The sequence below is a fragment of the Canis lupus genome, chromosome 13 (assembly GCF_011100685.1).
Source record: "Canis lupus familiaris isolate Mischka breed German Shepherd chromosome 13, alternate assembly UU_Cfam_GSD_1.0, whole genome shotgun sequence".
Lineage (NCBI taxonomy): Eukaryota > Metazoa > Chordata > Mammalia > Carnivora > Canidae > Canis > Canis lupus.
Genome location: NC_049234.1, coordinates 2,569,693 through 2,588,686, shown reverse-complemented (window position 1 = coordinate 2,588,686; position 18,994 = coordinate 2,569,693). Strand labels below are relative to the sequence as shown.

The following is an 18,994-nucleotide window of genomic DNA, read 5'->3' as shown; positions in this document are numbered from 1 at the left end:
CAGAAAAAAAAATAAAGAATATAACAGAATGCTTCAGTTGCTTCTTTCCATACCCTCCACGAGGAAGGTGATCTTCAAGTTACATTCTCATCATCTCCTAGTTCATTCCAATCCCATTATTCTATAATCATACACTTCTAAGTACAGTGATTTTGCTTACCCCTGCCTTCAGATAGGTTTAGACCAGCTGCAATGAACTCTTTCCTGACGGTTTCTATCAATTCCTAGCAGCTCCTGTGCTTATACAGGAACTAGGATTTCAGTTTATCCTGGAGATTCTGAATCCTTTAGACAGACTTCAAACCCTGCCACTTGCAAATCTCTTTGCAAAAGTCCAGAGGGGCAACTCCAAATGCAGTCCCTACATTTCTGGTGTCAAGATCAACCTGATGAGAGCAGTGGTGAGGACAAGTTCAGGGTTCTAAGGAAGCACAGAATGGAGCGGAATCTTGGGGAGGTACGTGACAATGCCAGGATAGGCAGATAAGCCAGGGAGGGAGGCAGGTGAGGGCAGTGGTCTTCTAGGCAGAGGAAAGGAGAGCAAACATGGTTGGGATACAGAGTGTGAAGGGGGGAGGTGGGTCATAGGTGGAATTGAACATGAAAGCTAGGTGTCCCAGGACGGGCACCATGGAAATGAGCAGGTTGGGTGATCTAACTTGTCAGACTATGAGAAACGGGACTGTGGACCATCTTCCATCAGCTTTATTATTTGACATCTTTACTTTTCAAGTCCTCCAGGTGAGAGTTTACAGTGAAAGGAAAACAGGTGACAAAAGTGGAGGAACAAACTGAAAGCAAGGCAAGGGAAGGGGTGTTAGTGCGGGCTCAGTTTAAAGTGTAGAGGGCCACCCCTTCAGAGAGCACTCACGCCCAGGTGTGCCTGTTGGCCATGTCATTGGATGAACTCAGTGCTCCTGAATTGTGCAGGTACATGGACCCATCCCTGGACTCTGTACTGATGGACTCTGCAGCAGCGGTAGCTTTGATCTATATGCAGGTAAGGGTGACTGAGGACTCAAACACCATATGTTACTGACCATTCAGGATTGAAGCCATTGGAAAAAATGTGTGATAGCTAAGAATCCTAGCTCCCTAGAATAGGCAAATTTACAGAGACTGGAAGTACAATATAAGTTATTAGGGGCTCAGGGGCAGGGAGTTATAGTCTAATAGGTACAGAATTTTTGCTAGAGATACTATTAAAAAAAGTAGGTATAGACACTGTTGACAGTTAAGCAACATTCTGAATGTTTTTAGTGCCACTGAATTGTACACTTAAAAATGGTTAAAATGAGGGGCACCTGGGCGGCTCAGTCAGGTAAGTGGCCGAGTCTTGATTTTGGCTCAGGTCATGATCTCAGTGTTGTGGGATAGAGCCCTGTGTCAGGCTCCACGCTCAGCAAGGAATCTGCTTGAGATTCTCCCTCCCTCTCCCTCTGCCTTTCCCCCAGGTAGAGAGAGAGAGAGAAATATTTTTTTTTTAAAAACAAAGGCAAGTGACGGGATGAGCACTGGGTGTTATTCTGTATGTTGGTAAATTGAACACCAATAAAAAATAAATTTATTATAAAAAAAAAAAGGCAAGGACAGTGTGGCAGGTTTCCCTTTTATATTCAAAAAGCAAAGGCTCACCTTTGAAGAAACACGAACATTCTGTATTACCTCGTAAACAACAACCAGGGGCTTGCTTTATGTACCCAGACAGGAAGCCCCTCGGTTTCTTACTAAGCTGTATCCAAAAGGACTGCCTCGCCCAGGCCAAGGGGCAGCTGAAGGCAGGAGAAATCACCAAATGCCTCAGAAGTGCAAGTACTGCTGCGTATTTCAGCAGGCGAGGTCGGCATGGCCTGGGCTTGCGCCAGGCACAACTGTCCTACAGCAGGTAGGACAGTTACCTACCTGTCCTTAGGTAGGTAAACACTGCTTACCTGGCAGTGTTTTTACTTAGTGTCCTACAGAATCATGGGGTCAGAATCAGTGGTGCCTTCAGTCTGACAAAGTAGAGCATCATTTACGCCTCTCTCTCCCCCGCTCCCGACTGGACCGCTGGCCTCACGCGGGGACTGTGGCTTTTCCAGTGTGGGGTGGAACACCTGGGTGTGTCGCCAAGCGGACACATGGAGCCCGGCAGCTGGTGTCGATGAGGAGTCGCAGCCCTAATGTCCACTGCTGCTCATGTTACTTTTTAAGAGACCAAGGCGATCTAATAAATCGTCTTCACAAAGCTCTTCTGAATTCTAAGGAGGTAAACCAAAATATCACTTCTTAAGTGTTCAATGTTCACTATTGTAGTTCAATGGCTAGAATATAGTTTTGAGTTCATTTTTTTCTTTTTTCTTTTTATTTAGATTTTATTTATTTATTCATGAAAGACACAGAAAGAGAGAAAGACACAGAGACACAGGCAGGGGGAGAAATAGGCTCCTTGCAGGGAACCCAAGGCGGGACTCGATCCCAGGACCCCAGGACCACAGCCTGAGCCAAAGGCAGATGCTCAACCACTGAGCCATCCAAGCGTTCCTTAGTTCATTTCTTATCATACTTTGATCCTCTGTGATTAAACCCATGTTGCATGAGTTGGGACGTAATTTACCATTTTAAACGTTTGACGAGGCTCATTGCTGTTGTATCCTTGCTATTCTAGTGTGTTATTAGTTGTGTCTGGTCTATGTGATACCACATCCTTGGTGGAGGATGCATCACCTAGTTCGACTATTGTCCTGGTGGGAAATAGTCTTTCTAGCCTGGTTTCCAGGTCCATTGTGGTGAGAAATAGGAGGGGCCAGCATCTTCATAGGAAGTTTATCTGTCTTCATCAAGGAGCTGTAAACCAGAGAGAAATGGACTGTATTTCCTCTGCTTATAGCTTGGGGGGGGGGGGTGTGCATCTGTGTGTGGGGGTAGATGGCTTCATGGAAAGCACGCCGAATTCAGTTTCAAAAATGTATTCTGGCCCTTGCTGTGCCGCTGGCTGCCTCTCTGCGTGATCTCGGCCGGCCGCCACTTCATCCTTCTGAACCTAGAACTACAACATCCCCCTGTTAAGCGATGAGATTGAATGAACAATTTCTAAGTTTTCTCTCAGCTTGAATAGACTGTTATTCAAACTGTAGCTGTTTGTCTGGCCAAGTCTTCAAATGAGTATAGTTGGTGTTATAATAATCTGTGCCATTATCATCATTATTCTCATTGTTGGCTCTATCCAGGCAGAGGTACTGAGAATTCAGCCCCAGGGAGTCAGAACCACAATTGCAGCCTCTTTTGAGGAAACTTTTCTCAGCTCCCCTGGAAAGAAAATGCCTCCCTCCCTCTCTGCTCCCCTGGTATTTTGTTTATACCCTCCATTGTAGTGCTTGTCACCCCATCTTGTAAATACTGTTCACGTGCATATTTGTCTAGCTAGACTCTGAATGGCCCAGGACAGAGACTGTCCTGGGAGCTTAGGATGCATGAAGGTGTGAGAAGCAACCATCCTTTTAAAAAGTTAATGCGGAACTCTTATGAGTTCTTCTGATAAATAACGGTGCCATCATAATTAACTACTAAGGGAAACCCTTTGGATTTTTCTAAAGCAGCTGTGCCCCAGGATGTCTTAGGAGCCAAGTGGACTCCCACAACACGTTCCCTTTCTTTTTCTTTTTGAAAATTTGAGTAATATTAACAAAATGGAAGATTGCATATAATTTTCTGAGTTTTCTCAAAAATATTGAGACTTGGTCAATTCTGGGCCTGTATTGCAGCACCACTGGCCAGTATGGTAACTTTATGCAAATTAGAACAAGGGGTCCCTTCTTTCAGGCAGACCTAACCCCGTGTCAGAGCCCATGGCTCAGTGAAGGGAGTGTTGGGTTGACCATTAACCTCCCCAGAGCTCCGTGGCCCTGGCTTTGCTTAGCCATACTTCAACCAGCTGGAGTCAAGAGGCAGATCCCTCCCTCTCCATTTCTCACTGCTGTACCTCTGCAGGGGTGACAGGGATATGTGTGATTGAAGCTCATTAAACCCACGGCTTAGGTGATCTCACTCCATTTAAAAAATTAGGTTCTACATAAGTCTCCAGCAGCCAGTCTTTGGAGAGCCATAGAACTGAGTAGAGCCATTTGTCTAAATCTGACTCTCATTGTTAGAGTGAGGTACTGTATGCTGTGTATTTGATGACTCGTGTGCCCCTAATCAGGGTCAGATCTTTTCAAAGGTGGTGAAACAAAAGCGGTCTGTTCCTGCTGATGTAGGGCATTTAAATCTGTGTCGGAGAGCCCCAGGTCCCCTCACGCTGAATGACATTTCTTCAGTGAGTCCTTACTGTTGTGACTGCCACTACCTTCTTTAGCCATGCGCTCCCTTTGATAACACTGCCCTGAGATAACAGCCCCTTTATAGGACTCTACCAAGTAGAATTCAGGAAAGAAAAAGGCGTTCCCTTTTTCACACCCATATTGATCCCATTCTGGCATGGTGTCTAGGTTCAGTTTTGAGAGTAGTTGGTGATTGGAGGAAAGTCACGGGATGGGTAGTGGCTTACATGCTCAGAGTCAGCGGCTTGGGCAAGGACAGGAGGACTTGGTGCAGCAGCCAGATCATTTTTGTTGTTGTTGTTGTTTCTGAAGTTTTTATTTTTTCACGAGGGACACAGAGAGAGAGTCAGAGACATAGGCAGAGGGAGAAGCAGGCTCCCTGTGGGGAGCGCAATGCAGGACTCAATCCCAGGACCCCAGGATCACGGCATGAGCCAAAACCAGATTCTCAACCACTGAGCCACCCAGGAGCCCCCAAATTGGGGTTTTAGGCCCACGCTTGCCACTTACACTTTTTGGGCCGTCTTGGAAGGCATAACCTCTCTGGACCTCAATTTGCCCATACTACCACACAGAATAGTTTGGAAAAACTCAATAAGAAAACCTATCTAAAAGTTCTGAACAAGTATTAGTGATTTTTCTTCTCCTCTCTAAATCCTTTCCCCCCACTCTAAATACCAAAATACTTTATTCAGCTCTTCATTCTCCATTTGGAGATAAGGCATAACCAATAGCAAACACTGAGGGGTGGAACACAAAAACTTGCATTCAGACTAAGGTGTAAATATGTACTTGACAGCTGGCAAAGAATTTTTGAGTGTTTGCTCAGTTATCTTGGACAAGCTACAGAGAGGTGGAAGACTCAGGGTTTTTCCCTTGAGGGGTTAACAGGCTAACTGAAGACCAATGGAAAAATTTTTAAAAATATGATAAATGGAAGCAGCACAAGATAATATACCAGTTTAAACGCCATCAGTTCTGGGGACACCTGGCTGGCTCAGTGGTTGAGCATCTGCCTTTGGCTCAGATTGGAATCCCAGGATCCTGGAATTGAGTCCCACATCGGGTTTCCTGCAGGGAGCCTGCTTCTCCCTCTGCCTGTGTCTCTTCCTCTCTCTGTGTGTCTCTCATGAATAAATAAATAAAATCTTTAAAAAAAAAATAAAATCCGTTCTGTATGGAACTTCCTGTTTTTCTAAACACTTGCTGGCCCCAAATATTGTATATTTTCTTTGCCAAGTGGAGAAGCAAAAGAATAAAAAATAAGAAATTATTGATTTCTAGTGAGGTTGAATATAGATTTGGAATTTGGAATTCCTTTTTGTTAATTGCTGATACATATTCCTTGTTTATATTTTTCCTCTTGTTTTACATAAATAATGCTGACTTTTTCCCACATATGATGCAGTCATTTTCTCTAGTTTGCCATTTACTTCTTAGTTTTGTTCTGGTCTGTTCTCAGGTACAGAAGTTTTATATATTCATGTAATTAAATATCCCTTTATATCTTAAATAAAATATAATATTCCTTACCTCAAGATCAGATATTTTTTCTGATTTTTTTTCTTTTATTTCTTCTTTTCCTTTCTTTCTTTCTTTCTTTCTTTCTTTCTTTCTTTCTTTCTTTCTTTCTTTCTTTCTTTCTTTTCTTTTCTTTTCTTTTCTTTTCTTTTCTTTTCTTTTCTTTTCTTTTTTTTTACATCTAAACCTTTTTCTGGATTTATTTGATTGGGTGGTGTGGGGAAAGAGCTAACTTTAGCTCTCCCAAATGTGGCCAGTTGTCCTCAACCATTGAACAATCTCTTCCTACACCCACTAATTTAAAAAGTAACCTTTATAACATGCAAAACCCTTACATATGTCCACTTGGGTTGGCTGCTATAGCTTTTCATACATGAGTGTGTTTCTGCCAGATTAATTCATTTCTGCAAAGGTTGCTAATCTTACAACTTCTGTCATTTTCAGGCAGTTCAGGACATGGAAAAAGAATGGGCCAAACCCACACAGGTGCAGAGGCAGAAATTAGAGGCTCTCCAGAAAGAAGACAATCAAACAAAGGTAAATCAGATATTGCACCAAGAGAAATCCCTTGGAGGGGAGTTGAAGAAACATATTAGAACTGAGCTGTTTCTTAGTTTATAAAACCCATCAACCACTAAAAATGGGCTTCTTTTAAAAAATGAGAAAAGCATCATTGATTTTTCTGATTATATTATTTAAAGATTCTGAAAAATACAATAGACTGTGGTGAACCCCTGGCCTGGTTCATGTAGACCCTCAGCGTTATTTTTAATGACCACAGAGTATTCTGTCTTAGAGTTATCATTTAGCTAACCAATTTCTGATTATTAGAAATCCAGTGGTTTCCTGCTATAAATCACTTTGGCAGTGAGCACCATGAGGACCAGGACTGTGCCTAATTTATACACACCCTGTGTGTTCCCAACACCTGGTACAGTTCTGAGCTGAAGGTCCCTGAAGACACAGCCAGCATCCTCCATCTTTGAGTACATGTTTTATTGTTTCTTAGAATATATTTATAATCCATTTTTAAAGCTTCCATAAAGATCATACCAATTCACACTCCCCCTGTCCCCAAGCAGTGATGCAAGTCTGACGAACAGGGCACATTTTAATGAAGAAATGGACTGTGCTTCATTGTGTTGTCTTCTTTGCCAGTGTTCACCACTTTGCCAATGTTCACTCATTTATCTTAAACAAAAATGCAAACAAAATTTAGAGGACTCGTTTATACCTAAATTGATACAGAAAATCATTCTTTGGAAGCTCAGATATCTTGAGAATTTTACTGATAGGTAGGATAAAAAAAGAAAAAAGCATATACAGCCATTATTTAATATTTTCCTCCTTGGTATTTCGCCTCAGTGTTGTCATGAAAATTTTGGAGTTCAATTTCAATTATAGTATTTATTTTAATGGATAGAATATTTGGGTATAATCAGATACATCAGCTTCTTTGGATATAATTACAGTTCCAAAGTGCATTTCTACTCCATAAACTTTTTAACTTAATAATTTAGTAAGAAGATTGCTTTTACTATATGCTATACTCTGCTGAAATTTATGTTTGTATTTTTGACACAAAACAAATTTTATTTTCTCTGATGAATTTGTGTATGTGTGTTTCATATCTTTATTTTTATTTTTTTATAAATTTATTTTTTATTGGTGTTCAATTTGCCAACATATAGAATAACACCCAGTGCTCATCCCATCAAGTGCCCCCCTCAGTGCGCGTCACCCAGTCACCCCCACCCCCTGCCCACCTCCCCTTCCACCACCCCTGGTTCGTTTCCCAGAGTTAGGAGTCTCTCATGTTCTGTCTCCTTTTCTGATATTTCCCACTCATTTTTTCTCCTTTCCCCACTCATAAATGTTTTACCTGATTTTACCATACTATTTGTAATAGTCATTAAAAAAAAAAATTACTGAGTACATGAATTAGATGAAAAAAAAAAAAAAGCTGAACCATGATTCAAATTAACTCTTACTCTCTTGAAGCATCTCAGGATACTGACATAAAACCAGAATTATTTAAGTGTTTATGAAGTTCTTCTCCTGATAATAGATCCAACACATTAACAAGCAATAGTGCTTTACTTTATGTACATGTGCAAGAAAACCTGGAGTTAAAAATGAGTGAAATTAATTTAAAGGAGCAACTAGTTGATCTAAATCACAGGCTAACTACACCCCATAGGCTGCTGTTTTTGTAAATACAATTTTATTGGCACACAGCCACGCTCACTCATTTATGTACTGTCCAAGGCTGCTTTTTGTGCTAGAATGATAGAGGTGAGTAGTTGCAATAGAGACCATATTCCCGCAAAACTGAAAATATTTACTGTATGGCTATTTATAGAAAAGTTTGCCATCCCTTGATCTAAATGAAAACGTACGAACATCCCTTCTCCAGTTATGCATGTTAAATTATCTTTTTCAGGAGTAAGTTTCTTTAAAAAACTAAAACTAATTTTCTTTAAAAAAAAAAAAACTAATTCTTGCAGATTTCTTTTAGTTTGCATATGGTCAGTAACATCGCTGCACTGCTTGTTGAATGACAAACGCCAACAAGTATTTTGAACGGGTTACTAATTTATCACTGACTTTCTAGAGAAATGGAGCTTGACTTTTAAATACTCTTCTCGCTTTTAGAGCATTGCAGCCAAGTTGATTACAAAAAGTTTTTAAAAGTGTTACCAAGCGATAAGATAAAGATCTGTATCATATAATAAATAAGAAACCATTGTAGCAAGAGCTTGAAACTGCTCTGTATGCTGTGTGGCAAAATTACTCAGCCCCCCTAGCTGCATGTAGCATAACTCAGGACCTGTCATTTCTGCTGTTTCCCATTGAGCCAAAGGGAAGCCGGGCAGCTTAATGCCTTTCCGAAGTTGAATGTGTGGGCCACAGCACAATGAGCTGCTACAACGTGTGGCTTGAAGGGACAGGAGCCCCGAACACCTCTCCCACCTTGTAGTAGCAGTCAGCTGTTCCTCCCTTCTCAGGTCTCAGCACGTTTCACTTTTTTTTTTTTTTTTTTTTTTTTTTTAAAGATTTTATTTATTTATTTATGATAGTCACACACACACACACACACACACACACACACACACAGAGAGGCAGAGACACAGGCAGAGGGAGAAGCAGGCTCCATGCAGGGAGCTCAATGTGGGATTCGATCCCGGGTCTCCAGGATCGCGCCCCGGGCCAAAGGCAGGCTCCAAACCGCTGCGCCACCCAGGGATCCCACGTTTCACTTTTAAAAGAGAATGCTTCATATAGTCTTTGAAAGGATTTGTTTTCCTTCCAAAAAGGATCTAGAAAGTGCCAGGTTGTCACTGAGTGATCTTCTTTCTGATTTAACCATGTGTTAAAGTGAGAACTCCTTTTTCTTCACGCACATCTCACACAGCAACAGGCAGGACCATGGTGAAAGCTGGAAGAACAAGGCAGACATCCAAGCTGATATCAGCTTATTAAAAGGCAATGTTAAGAATAACACTTTGTTACAAAAATGAAAAGCCTGGACTAGAAGCCAGGACAGGATGCCTGGACCACACGTGTGAACTGCAGCTGTCCTCTGTTCTTAAGCCAAGTCAGAAACAGAGCAAAAGGGGGCACCTGGGTGGCTCAGTCAGTTAGGCACCCGACTCTTGATTTCCGCTCAGATCATGATCTCAGGGTTGTGAGACTGAGTCCTGCATTGGGCTGGAGGTTGCTTAGGATTCTCTCTTTCTCTGCCCTTCCCTCCCTTAAAAAAAAAAAAAAAAAAAAAAAAAAAAAAAGGAAAAGCTAAACCTTAACAGTCACATAAAGGTGTACCCTTGACATTTTTGAGCTGTCTATAACTAGACTTAGAAAGCAGACTCGCTCTCTCATTTCATTGCCATTTGTAAAATCTCTTCCTTTGACAATTCATACCATCATCATATAAAGCAGGCTGTAAAAATTAACTACTTTATTCCTACATAGACCTCAGCTTAGTTTTTTAAAAAGTAGCTGCTTCTTTCTTTCTTTCTTTTTCTTTCTTTCTTTCTTTCCTTTCTTTCCTTTCTTTCCTTTCTTTCCTTTCTTTCTTTCCTTTCTTTCTTTCCTTTCTTTCTTTCCTTTCTTTCCTTTCTTTCTTTCCTTCTTTCTTGAGACTGCATATCCAACATGGGGCTTGACTCAACGATTCTGAGATCAAGAGTCACATGCTCTACCAACAAAGCCAGCCAGGCACCCCAGCAGCACCCCAACAGCATTTTATCTATTTATTAAAATGTTTATTTATAAAAAATATTTATTTATTTATTTAATTGAGACAGTGTGCAAGGAGGAGAGAGAGAGATGGTTGGGGGACGGGGGAGCAGCAGAGAGAGCTCCCTCTGTACTGAGCATGGAGCCGATGCAGAGTTCAATCCCAGGACCCTGAGATCATGACCTGACCGGAAACCAAAAATCGGATGCTTAACCAATTGAGCCACCCAGGCACCCCCCCAAACAGCATTTTAAATGTACACATTTTGTTTATTTTGCTATTTTTAATCTGCTGCGATAGACTCCTATCTACTCATTTGATTCACTCTATTCTTCTCCATTTATCATTCTCTCACTGAATATTTTTGTTCCCACTGTGTACCAAGCACTGTAACAGGAGCAGAGACACAATGGTGAATGAGACAGAAATGGTTCGACCCTGGCAAGACACACCATGAACTTCCCTAGGCCTTATTGTCAGGGAGCATAAGGGACATTGTCTTCATGTGAATCATCCAGAAGAAAAAGGCGCTTTGACTGTGGCTTAATTCCATGTGTTCTAGTAGAATGACAATAGCTTCTAACATAAGGTTGTCACCTTTTTCAAGTAGTCTTTTGCTTCTTTTGCCCTACCTTTACCCCCGGAGCAGTTTTTGGAGCTATCCCAAGAGGTACGGCACTATGGGTTCTTGCAGCTGGATCCCTGTACCTGTGACTACCCGGAACCCGGCTGCAGGGCCGTCCTTTCTGTTGGCAATAATGAGATCAGCTGCTGCATAACCCTGCCTGGTAACCAGACCCAGGAAATCATTTTCCAGATGAACAGAGTGAAGTGCTGGCAGGTCACTTTCCTTGTGAGTATCTTGGCACTTTGCCTTACCTATGATTTAAAATCTCTACCCATAGTGTAAAAATCCTATTGACTTTGGATGACAAAGTTGGCAGTAGCGAGAATGATCTGCCATTTGCATCACAACCTTGAGCGGACTGGCATCTAGGCCACGTTAAGCATCACCTAATGGTAAAACCTGTCTATTGTCTGGTATGAGTGTCCCATCCATATCAGTAGACACCCATCTCCCCACTTTACAGCAACAGACTTCTCTACTGCTTGAAGGGTGGCTATAGTAATAGGGCACAGTGAAACAAAGACTACTGTTTACTGAGTACTTACTACATACTCAGTATTGACTAGATCTCTACCCTTGGAAACTGGACACTGAACAGTAGAGCTCTCCTTAAGGATCATACTTACATTGCCATCTCCTCCCAGAGGAAACCCCATGATCAGATGTGTTGAGTGGCTGCTTTGGATCAGACGCTGTTCTGGCACTGCCACATCTATTATTTAATTAAATTCTTGCAGTAACTCAGGGAGCTAAGTGGGATTATCCCCTTTATACAAGAAACTGAGGTTAACTAGTAGAGGACAAATTCTGTTAGAACAGCCATGACCCCCCAGTTGCTAAATCCATGGAATCCATGGGGACTTTTTAGCTGGCACAATACTAGACCTCCCTGTGGCATTCAGTGTTGTCAACCATTTCCTCCTTCTCAGAATTCCCTCCCCTTTCTCCCCTGTCCTTTTTGAGCTTCCTCTTCCTCTGAGCATTTCTGAAGGCTCATTTCTCCTGGGGTTCCATTTGCATCTTTCCTCTACATATTCTCTTGAATCAGTCGCCTACATCCCTGTCAAAAGGTCCAGTATTTCTTAATGCTGGATTGTCTACACCGCATGTCTCACAGACATCCCAAACTTAGCCTTTTCCCAAACCAAACTCATCCTCACCCTCTCGGGATCTCCCCCACTGTGTTCCCTGATTTTAATCTTGACATTATCAGCATATGACTTCAGTCTTTGAAACTTATGGGAACTCGTTTTATGGCCCCAAATCTGGTCTATCTTGGTAAGTGTTCCACATACACTTGAGAAGAATGTGTATGTGTATTCTTCTATGATTGGGTGCAGTATTCTTTAAGTTGAGCAGTTGAGAGCGTTCAGATCTCCTGAAACCTTATACATTTTCTCCTTGTTCCATCAGTTACTGAAAGAAGACGAATTTTAAACCTTAAAACCTAATTGTGGGTTTGTCTATTTCTTTGAGGTTCAGTTTTCCCCCTTCTTTTCCTTCCTTCTTTTGATTAGGCATTTTGAACCCATTTATTTACACCATTGTTTTTTTTTTTTTTTTTGGTATGCCCTTTCATTTATTTTCAGTTACTTTAGACTTTATTATGTACTTCTTGTGAACTTATTACATTCCACTTTCAATTTTTATATCACTTCATAAAAAAATGTAAAAACAATGTATTTCTATTTTCCCTTTTGTGATATTTATTGCCATATTTCTACATATATAAGCCTCCTGCTACATTGTAATTATTTTTTCTTTTAAACAGTTGATTATTTTTAGTTAAACTTTTAGTTTTGATGTAACTGTAGGTTCCCATTTAGTTAGAAGAAATGGTACAGAAATCCTGGGTACACATCACCCACTTTTCTCCAATTGTTATATCTTGCAAACTTATAGCACAACATCAACACCAGAATGTTGGCATTGGTACAAGCAATGTTTTCATCATCCGAAGAACCTGTCATATCAGCCTTTATAGCTGTGCCCACTTTCTCTTGTCACACCTCTTGTTAGCCCCAAGGAACCACTCCTTGTGTCATTTCAGGAGTGTTGTGTAAAATTTTTGAAAGTGATGGATATATTCATTATTTTTATTGTGGTCCTGGTGATGTAGGAAAGACATTAGGGTTTGAAGCCGATGGCTAAGAATTCTTGAGATGTCTTTGGAGCAAAAAGGTGGTTTTTATTAAAGCACGGAGACAGGACCCGTGGGCAGAAAGAGCTGTACTGGGGTCATGGGAAGTGGCCCATTATGTACTTTCAAGATAGGAGGGGTTAGGGATAGCATAAGACTCTAAGGAATTTTGGAAGCAAGTTTTCCAGGACCTTGAGGGGGCTAGATATTGTTAGGAAAAGGTCATTTGTTACCATCTAATAAAACCTGGGCCATGAGACCCTTCAGACATCTATCTGTGGGTCATATACTTGGAGGATGATTGCCAACTTGTATCTTTGGGGTGGGTAGATACAAAGAAAATTTCCAAAGGAATTATTACATGTTAAAGTAGACTTACAGGAATCTGGGAATCAGACTAAGGTTGCCTTTTGCCCTTAGCAAAGTATTAACATCGAGGCAGTTGAGTCCGTAGAGGAAGGTCACTCTGCCTGTTTCAAGGACTGTAGGCAGTAAGGATATTAATAATTTTTCTTCTGCCTTTGTTTCCATATAAATGATTTCATGAATGTATGCATATGTCTGAACTCATCAAATTGTATACATTAAATATGTGCAGGTTTTTTTTTACATCAATTATACCTCAAGAAAACTGTTTAAAAAAAAACAGAAACATTCCTAAAACAAGGTTATATATTGATCAGTTGATGAAATATTGTGACTAGAGGTTTGCAGGAATGTAACCTTGCATTTCCCTGGAAATGTCCAGTAGTGCAGTGTTTGTAGTGACTTTACAGAACACGACTGCTGTGAATAATAAGAATTGGCTGCATTTAGGAGGCAAAAACATAAATAAAAACAAGGGGTTGATTAAAAATGTTCTATAAATGGAATCAGATGTAGCCTTTAGGATTGGCTTTTTTTACTCAGCATAACTCTCTGGTAGTTCATTCAGGTTGTTGTTTATATTAGTAGTTTGGTTCTTTTTATTGCTGAGCAGTATTCCATGGCATGGAAGGAAGATTTATTTAACCACTCACTGAGTGAAAGATACCTGGTTGTTTCCAGTTTTTAGTTATTATGAATAAAGCTCCTATAAATATTTATACATATGTTTTGGAGCACAAATCTGCATTTCTCTGGCATAAATGTTCAGAAGTACAATTGCTGGGTTACATGGAAGTTGCATGCTTAGTTTTTTAAGAAACTGCTAAACAGCTTTCAAGAGTGGCTGTGCTAATTTCCGTTCCCACCAGGGATGCATGAGTGATCCAGTTTCTCTGCATCCTCATCAGCATTTGGTGTTGTCACTGTTTTTTTAGTTTAGTCATTCTGTAAGTGTGGGATGGTATTTTTTAAAGATTTCATTTATTAAAAAAAATTAAAAAAAAAGAAAAAGAAAAAAAAAGATTTCATTTATTCATGAGAGGCAGAGACCAGGCAGAGGGAGAACCAGGCTCCCTGCGGGAAGCCTGATGTGGAACTTGATCATAGGACCCTGGGATCAAGCCCTGAACCGAAGGCAGATAGATGCTCAATCACTGAGCCGTGTCTCTGAGGCATCTCTCACTCTGCAGTTTTTCATCCTCCTAACAGGATCTTGTGCAAAGCAAAAGTTTTTAATTTTGATGAATTCTAATTCATCAGTTTTTCCTTTTATAGATTGTGCTTTAGTGTCGAGACTAAGAACTCTTTGCCAAACCCTAGATCCTAAAGATTTTTTTCTTAGAGTTTTTCCCTAAAGGTTTTACAGTTATAGGTCATACATTTAAGTCCATGATTCATTCTGAGTTAATTTTCATGTAGGGTGTGAAAGACAGCACGACATTCCCTTTTTTGCATGTGGAAATCTACTTGCTCCAGCACTATTTGTTGCAAATCCTGTCCTTTAACTGAATTGCTTTTATACCTTTGTCAGATATCAGTTGGGCATATTTGTGTGGATTTATTTCTGGATTCTCTCTCCTCTTCTATGATGCATGTATCTATCCCTTCACCAGTACTACACAGTCATTCCCTTCCTTTGTAACAGCTTTATCAAGATATAATTCACATACCATACAATTGATTTACATAAAGCATATAATTCAGGGGCATTTAGCACATTCACAGAGTTTTGCATCCATCACCACAATCAATTTTAGAATACTCTCATCATCTCAGAAAGAAGCCCCGTATCCCTTAGCTCATATGTATTCCCCCATTCCTACTAGCCCTAAGAAGCCACTAATCTGCTTGTCTTTACAGATTTATCCATGCTGAACATTTCATGATTAATGGAGTCATACATGATCTTTGTGACTGGCTTTCTTTACTTAGCATAACGTTTCCAAGGTCCACTCTTATCGTAGCATGTATTAACACTTTATCTTTTTCATAGCCAAATAATATTTTGTTGTATGGATATACAAAATTTTGTTTATTTATTCATTCATTTTTTTAATATTTTATTTATTTATTCATGAGAGAGAGAGAGAGAGGCAGAGACACAGGCACAGAGAGAAGCAGGCTCCATGCAGGGAGCCTGACGTGGGACTCGATCCCGGGTCTCCAGGATCACGCCCTGGGCTGAAGGCAGATGCTCAACCGCTGAGCCACCCAGGTGTCCCTATTTATTCATTCATTAATGAACACTTGGGTTGTTTCTATCTTTCAATTGTTGCGAGTTACGCTGCTATGAACATTTGTATACGAGTTTTTGTGTGGACATAGGTTTTCATTTCTCTTGGGTATATGATTAGGAGTGAAATTACTGGTACCATGGTGGTAATTCTATTTTTAACTTTGTGAGGAACTTCTAGACTATTTTCCAAATAGTCTGCTCCTCCATTTTATGTGCCCACCAGCAGCGTATGAGGGTTCTTCCCACACATGCACAGATCGTTATTCAGCCAAAGATCTGAAAAGCGCTCTCTGGAGCTCTGAACTCTACATAAAAGTCCTTGTCTGTGGTCTTCTGCCCCACAAATTCTAAACTCAACTTCCTCAAACTTTGATCTCTTTCTCTTCAGCTTGGCAAGACCTCTGGGCTTTATTTGGGTTCACTGGTCCTGCACTGTATCCTGGAAAACTCCTCCAGGCAGTAAACTAGGTAACTCTAGGGCTCACCTCATTTGTTTGCCTTCTCGCTCAGTGTCTGAGAACAGCTGTTTTTCAGTTCATTTTTTACTCTGATGCTGCCAGATGAAGATTTCTAAAATATAAAGCTAATTATTATTCAGCTTTTAAAATCAGTTAATGCATGCCTATTGTTCTCAAATGAAGTTCAGACTCCTTAACTTACCTTTAAAACCTGTAACAGCTAAGTGCTCTTTGGTGGCCAGCAATAGAAAGCAACACTTCTGGCTCTAGTGAAAACGGGATATTTATTGGAAGGGTATGGAATACCCACTGACTTAAAGGAAGGCAGAAGCAGAGGCTTAGGAAAGTCAAGAACCAAAGGAGCTCAAGGTTTCTAGGAAACAAGGAATTCTTTATCAGGACCTGCTCTTTGGATCTCTTCATTCTGGAATCAAATAAGGGGCATAGAGGGCATCTATCCTATTGGCCTGAACTTGGGTCGTATGCCCCACCCCCTCCAGGAGGGTAGCATTCACTGATAGTCCTACCTACCTACATGGACCCAGTGGAAGGCAGAAGGTTTTCCCAAGGACATTTGAGACTCCATTACTGGGAAAAAGAGGGATAGCTGCTGTATAGCAAAAATCAAAGCTGCTTCCTACAGAGCCCTCAGGATCTGGCCCCATGCTGCCTTTCTGAACTTCTTCACTCACTGCCCTGCCTGACTTGCAGCCCGTGCTTTAGCCACACTCAATCCCTTGCCACATCTCCACTGTGCCAGGTCCTCTTGTACCTCAATGCATTTGCACTTGTTATTTCTCCTACCAGGAACCACTTGTCACCACCCCTGCCTCCACCCCCCTCCAAAAAACCCACAACAACAAACTTGGAAAATGTCTACTCCTGCTGCTCAGATACCACCCCCCTTAGGAGGCCTGCTTTACCCTCCTAGTCTGGATTAGGTGCCCACTTACCTCCTTCCATAGACCTGTTTGCTTCCCTTTAATACTTATCATACCAAACTGGTGACTTAATTTCATAGGCCTTCATAGACCAATAGCTTCTTGGGCATACTAACAGGATCACTTGTTTTGGTGTTTTGCCCAGCACTTAATAGTCACTTCAATTTCTATTGGATATCAAATAATATCTTTTCTCTGTAGGGGAGTCTGCTGGATATGGATGGACCCCAGAGAACTCTCAACCAGAACTTAGAGCTCAGATTTCAGTATAGTGAAGATAGCCGCTGGCAGTGGTTTGTTATTTACACCAAACAGGTGAGTTATCAGGGCAGAGCATGAGAACCAGTGCTGAAATGCCCTCTTGCTTGCTAGGATGAACATAACACATTACCCTAACCCAACAGGAGCAGAGTACTAGAATATGATATACACTTTCTTTTTTGACCTATAATACTGTTTTTTTTTGTTGTTGTTTATTTTTCATTTTGTTTTATTTGACTAGTAGTCACCAGAGCCTTTGTATCAATTAGATATGAATTGAGTTACTAAATAACAAGACTCAATAATGACTTAGTCCAAAGGTTCTTGAACTTTTTCTCAAAGGGCCAGATGGTAAATATTTTATTTTATTTATTTTTTTTTAATTTATTTTTTATTGGTGTTCAATTTACTAACATACAGAATAACCCCCAGTGCCCGTCACCCATTCACTCCCACCCCCCGCCCTCCTCCCCTTCTACCACCCCTAGTTCATTTCCCAGAGTTAGCAGTCTTTACGTTCTGTCTCCGTTTCTGATATTTCCCACACATTTCTTCCCCCTTCCCTTATTTTCCCTTTCACTATTATTTATATTCCCCAAATGAATGAGAACATATAATGTTTGTCCTTCTCCGACTGACTTACTTCACTCAGCATAATACCCTCCAGTTCCATCCACGTTGAAGCAAATGGTGGGTATTTGTCATTTCTAATAGCTGAGTAATATTCCATTGTATACATAGACCACATCTTCTTTATCCATTCATCTTTCGTTGGACACCGAGGCTCCTTCCACAGTTTGGCTATCGTGGCCATTGCTGCTATAAACATCGGGGTGCAGGTGTCCCGGCGTTTCATTGCATTTGTATCTTTGGGGTAAATCCCCAACAGTGCAATTGCTGGGTCGTAGGGCAGGTCTATTTTTAACTGTTTGAGGAACCTCCACACAGTTTTCCAGAGTGGCTGCACCAGTTCACATTCCCACCAACAGTGTAAGAGTGTTCCTTTTTCTCCGCATCCTCTCCAACATTTGTGGTTTCCTGCCTTGTTAATTTGCCCCATTCTCACCGGTGTGAGGTGGGATCTCATTGTGGTTTTGATTTGTATTTCCCTGATGGCAAGTGATGCAGAGCATTTTCTCATGTGCGTGTTGGCCATGTCTATGTCTTCCTCTGTGAGATCTCTGTTCATGTCTTTTGCCCATTTCATGATTGGATTGTTTGTTTCTTTGGTGTTGAGTTTAATAAGTTCTTTATAGATCTTGGAAACTAGCCCTTTATCTGATATGTCATTTGCAAATATCTTCTCCCATTCTGTAGGTTGTCTTTGAGTTTTGTTGACTGTATCCTTTGCTGTGCAAAAGCTTCTTATCTTGATGAAGTCCCAATAGTTCATTTTTGCTTTTGTTTCTTTTGCCTTCGTGGATGTATCTTGCAAGAAGTTACTATGGCCGAGTTCAAAAAGGGTGTTGCCTGTGTTCTTCTCCAGGATTTTGATGGAATCTTGTCTCACATTTAGATCTTTCATCCATTTTGAGTTTATCTTTGTGTATGGTGCAAGAGAGTGGTCTAGTTTCATTCTTCTGCATGTGGATGTCCAATTTTCCCAGCACCATTTATTGAAGAGACAGTCTTTCTTCCAATGGATAGTCTTTCCTCCTTTATCGAATATTAGTTGCCCATAAAGTTCAGGGTCCACTTCTGGATTCTCTATTCTGTTCCACTGATCTATGCGTCTGTTGTTGTGCCAGGACCACACTGTCTTGATGACCACAGCTTTGTAGTACAACCTGAAATCTGGCATTGTGATGCCCCCAGATACGGTTTTCTTTTTTAAAATTCCCCTGGCTATTCGTGGTCTTTTCTGATTCCACACAAATCTTAAAATAATTTGTTCTAACTCTC

General features: G+C 40.9%; 1 protein-coding gene across 8 annotated transcripts in view; it reads left to right on the top strand.

Annotated features, from left to right (window-relative positions):
• The window catches only part of SNX31 (sorting nexin 31), a 72,618-nt gene that overhangs the window by 35,743 nt on the left and 17,881 nt on the right, over window positions 1-18,994 (top strand). For 3 of the 8 annotated variants that reach the window (XM_038555204.1, XM_038555206.1, XM_038555205.1), the window contains exons 8-11: window positions 931-1,000; window positions 6,264-6,356; window positions 10,712-10,915; window positions 17,033-17,146. In XM_038555204.1, coding sequence (XP_038411132.1) covers window positions 931-1,000; window positions 6,264-6,356; window positions 10,712-10,915; window positions 17,033-17,146 — 481 coding nt within the window. The remainder of the gene's footprint in view (window positions 1-930; window positions 1,001-6,263; window positions 6,357-10,711; window positions 10,916-17,032; window positions 17,147-18,994) is intronic. The other 5 variants (XM_038555209.1, XM_038555208.1, XM_038555207.1 and 2 more) reach the window with 3 other exon arrangements.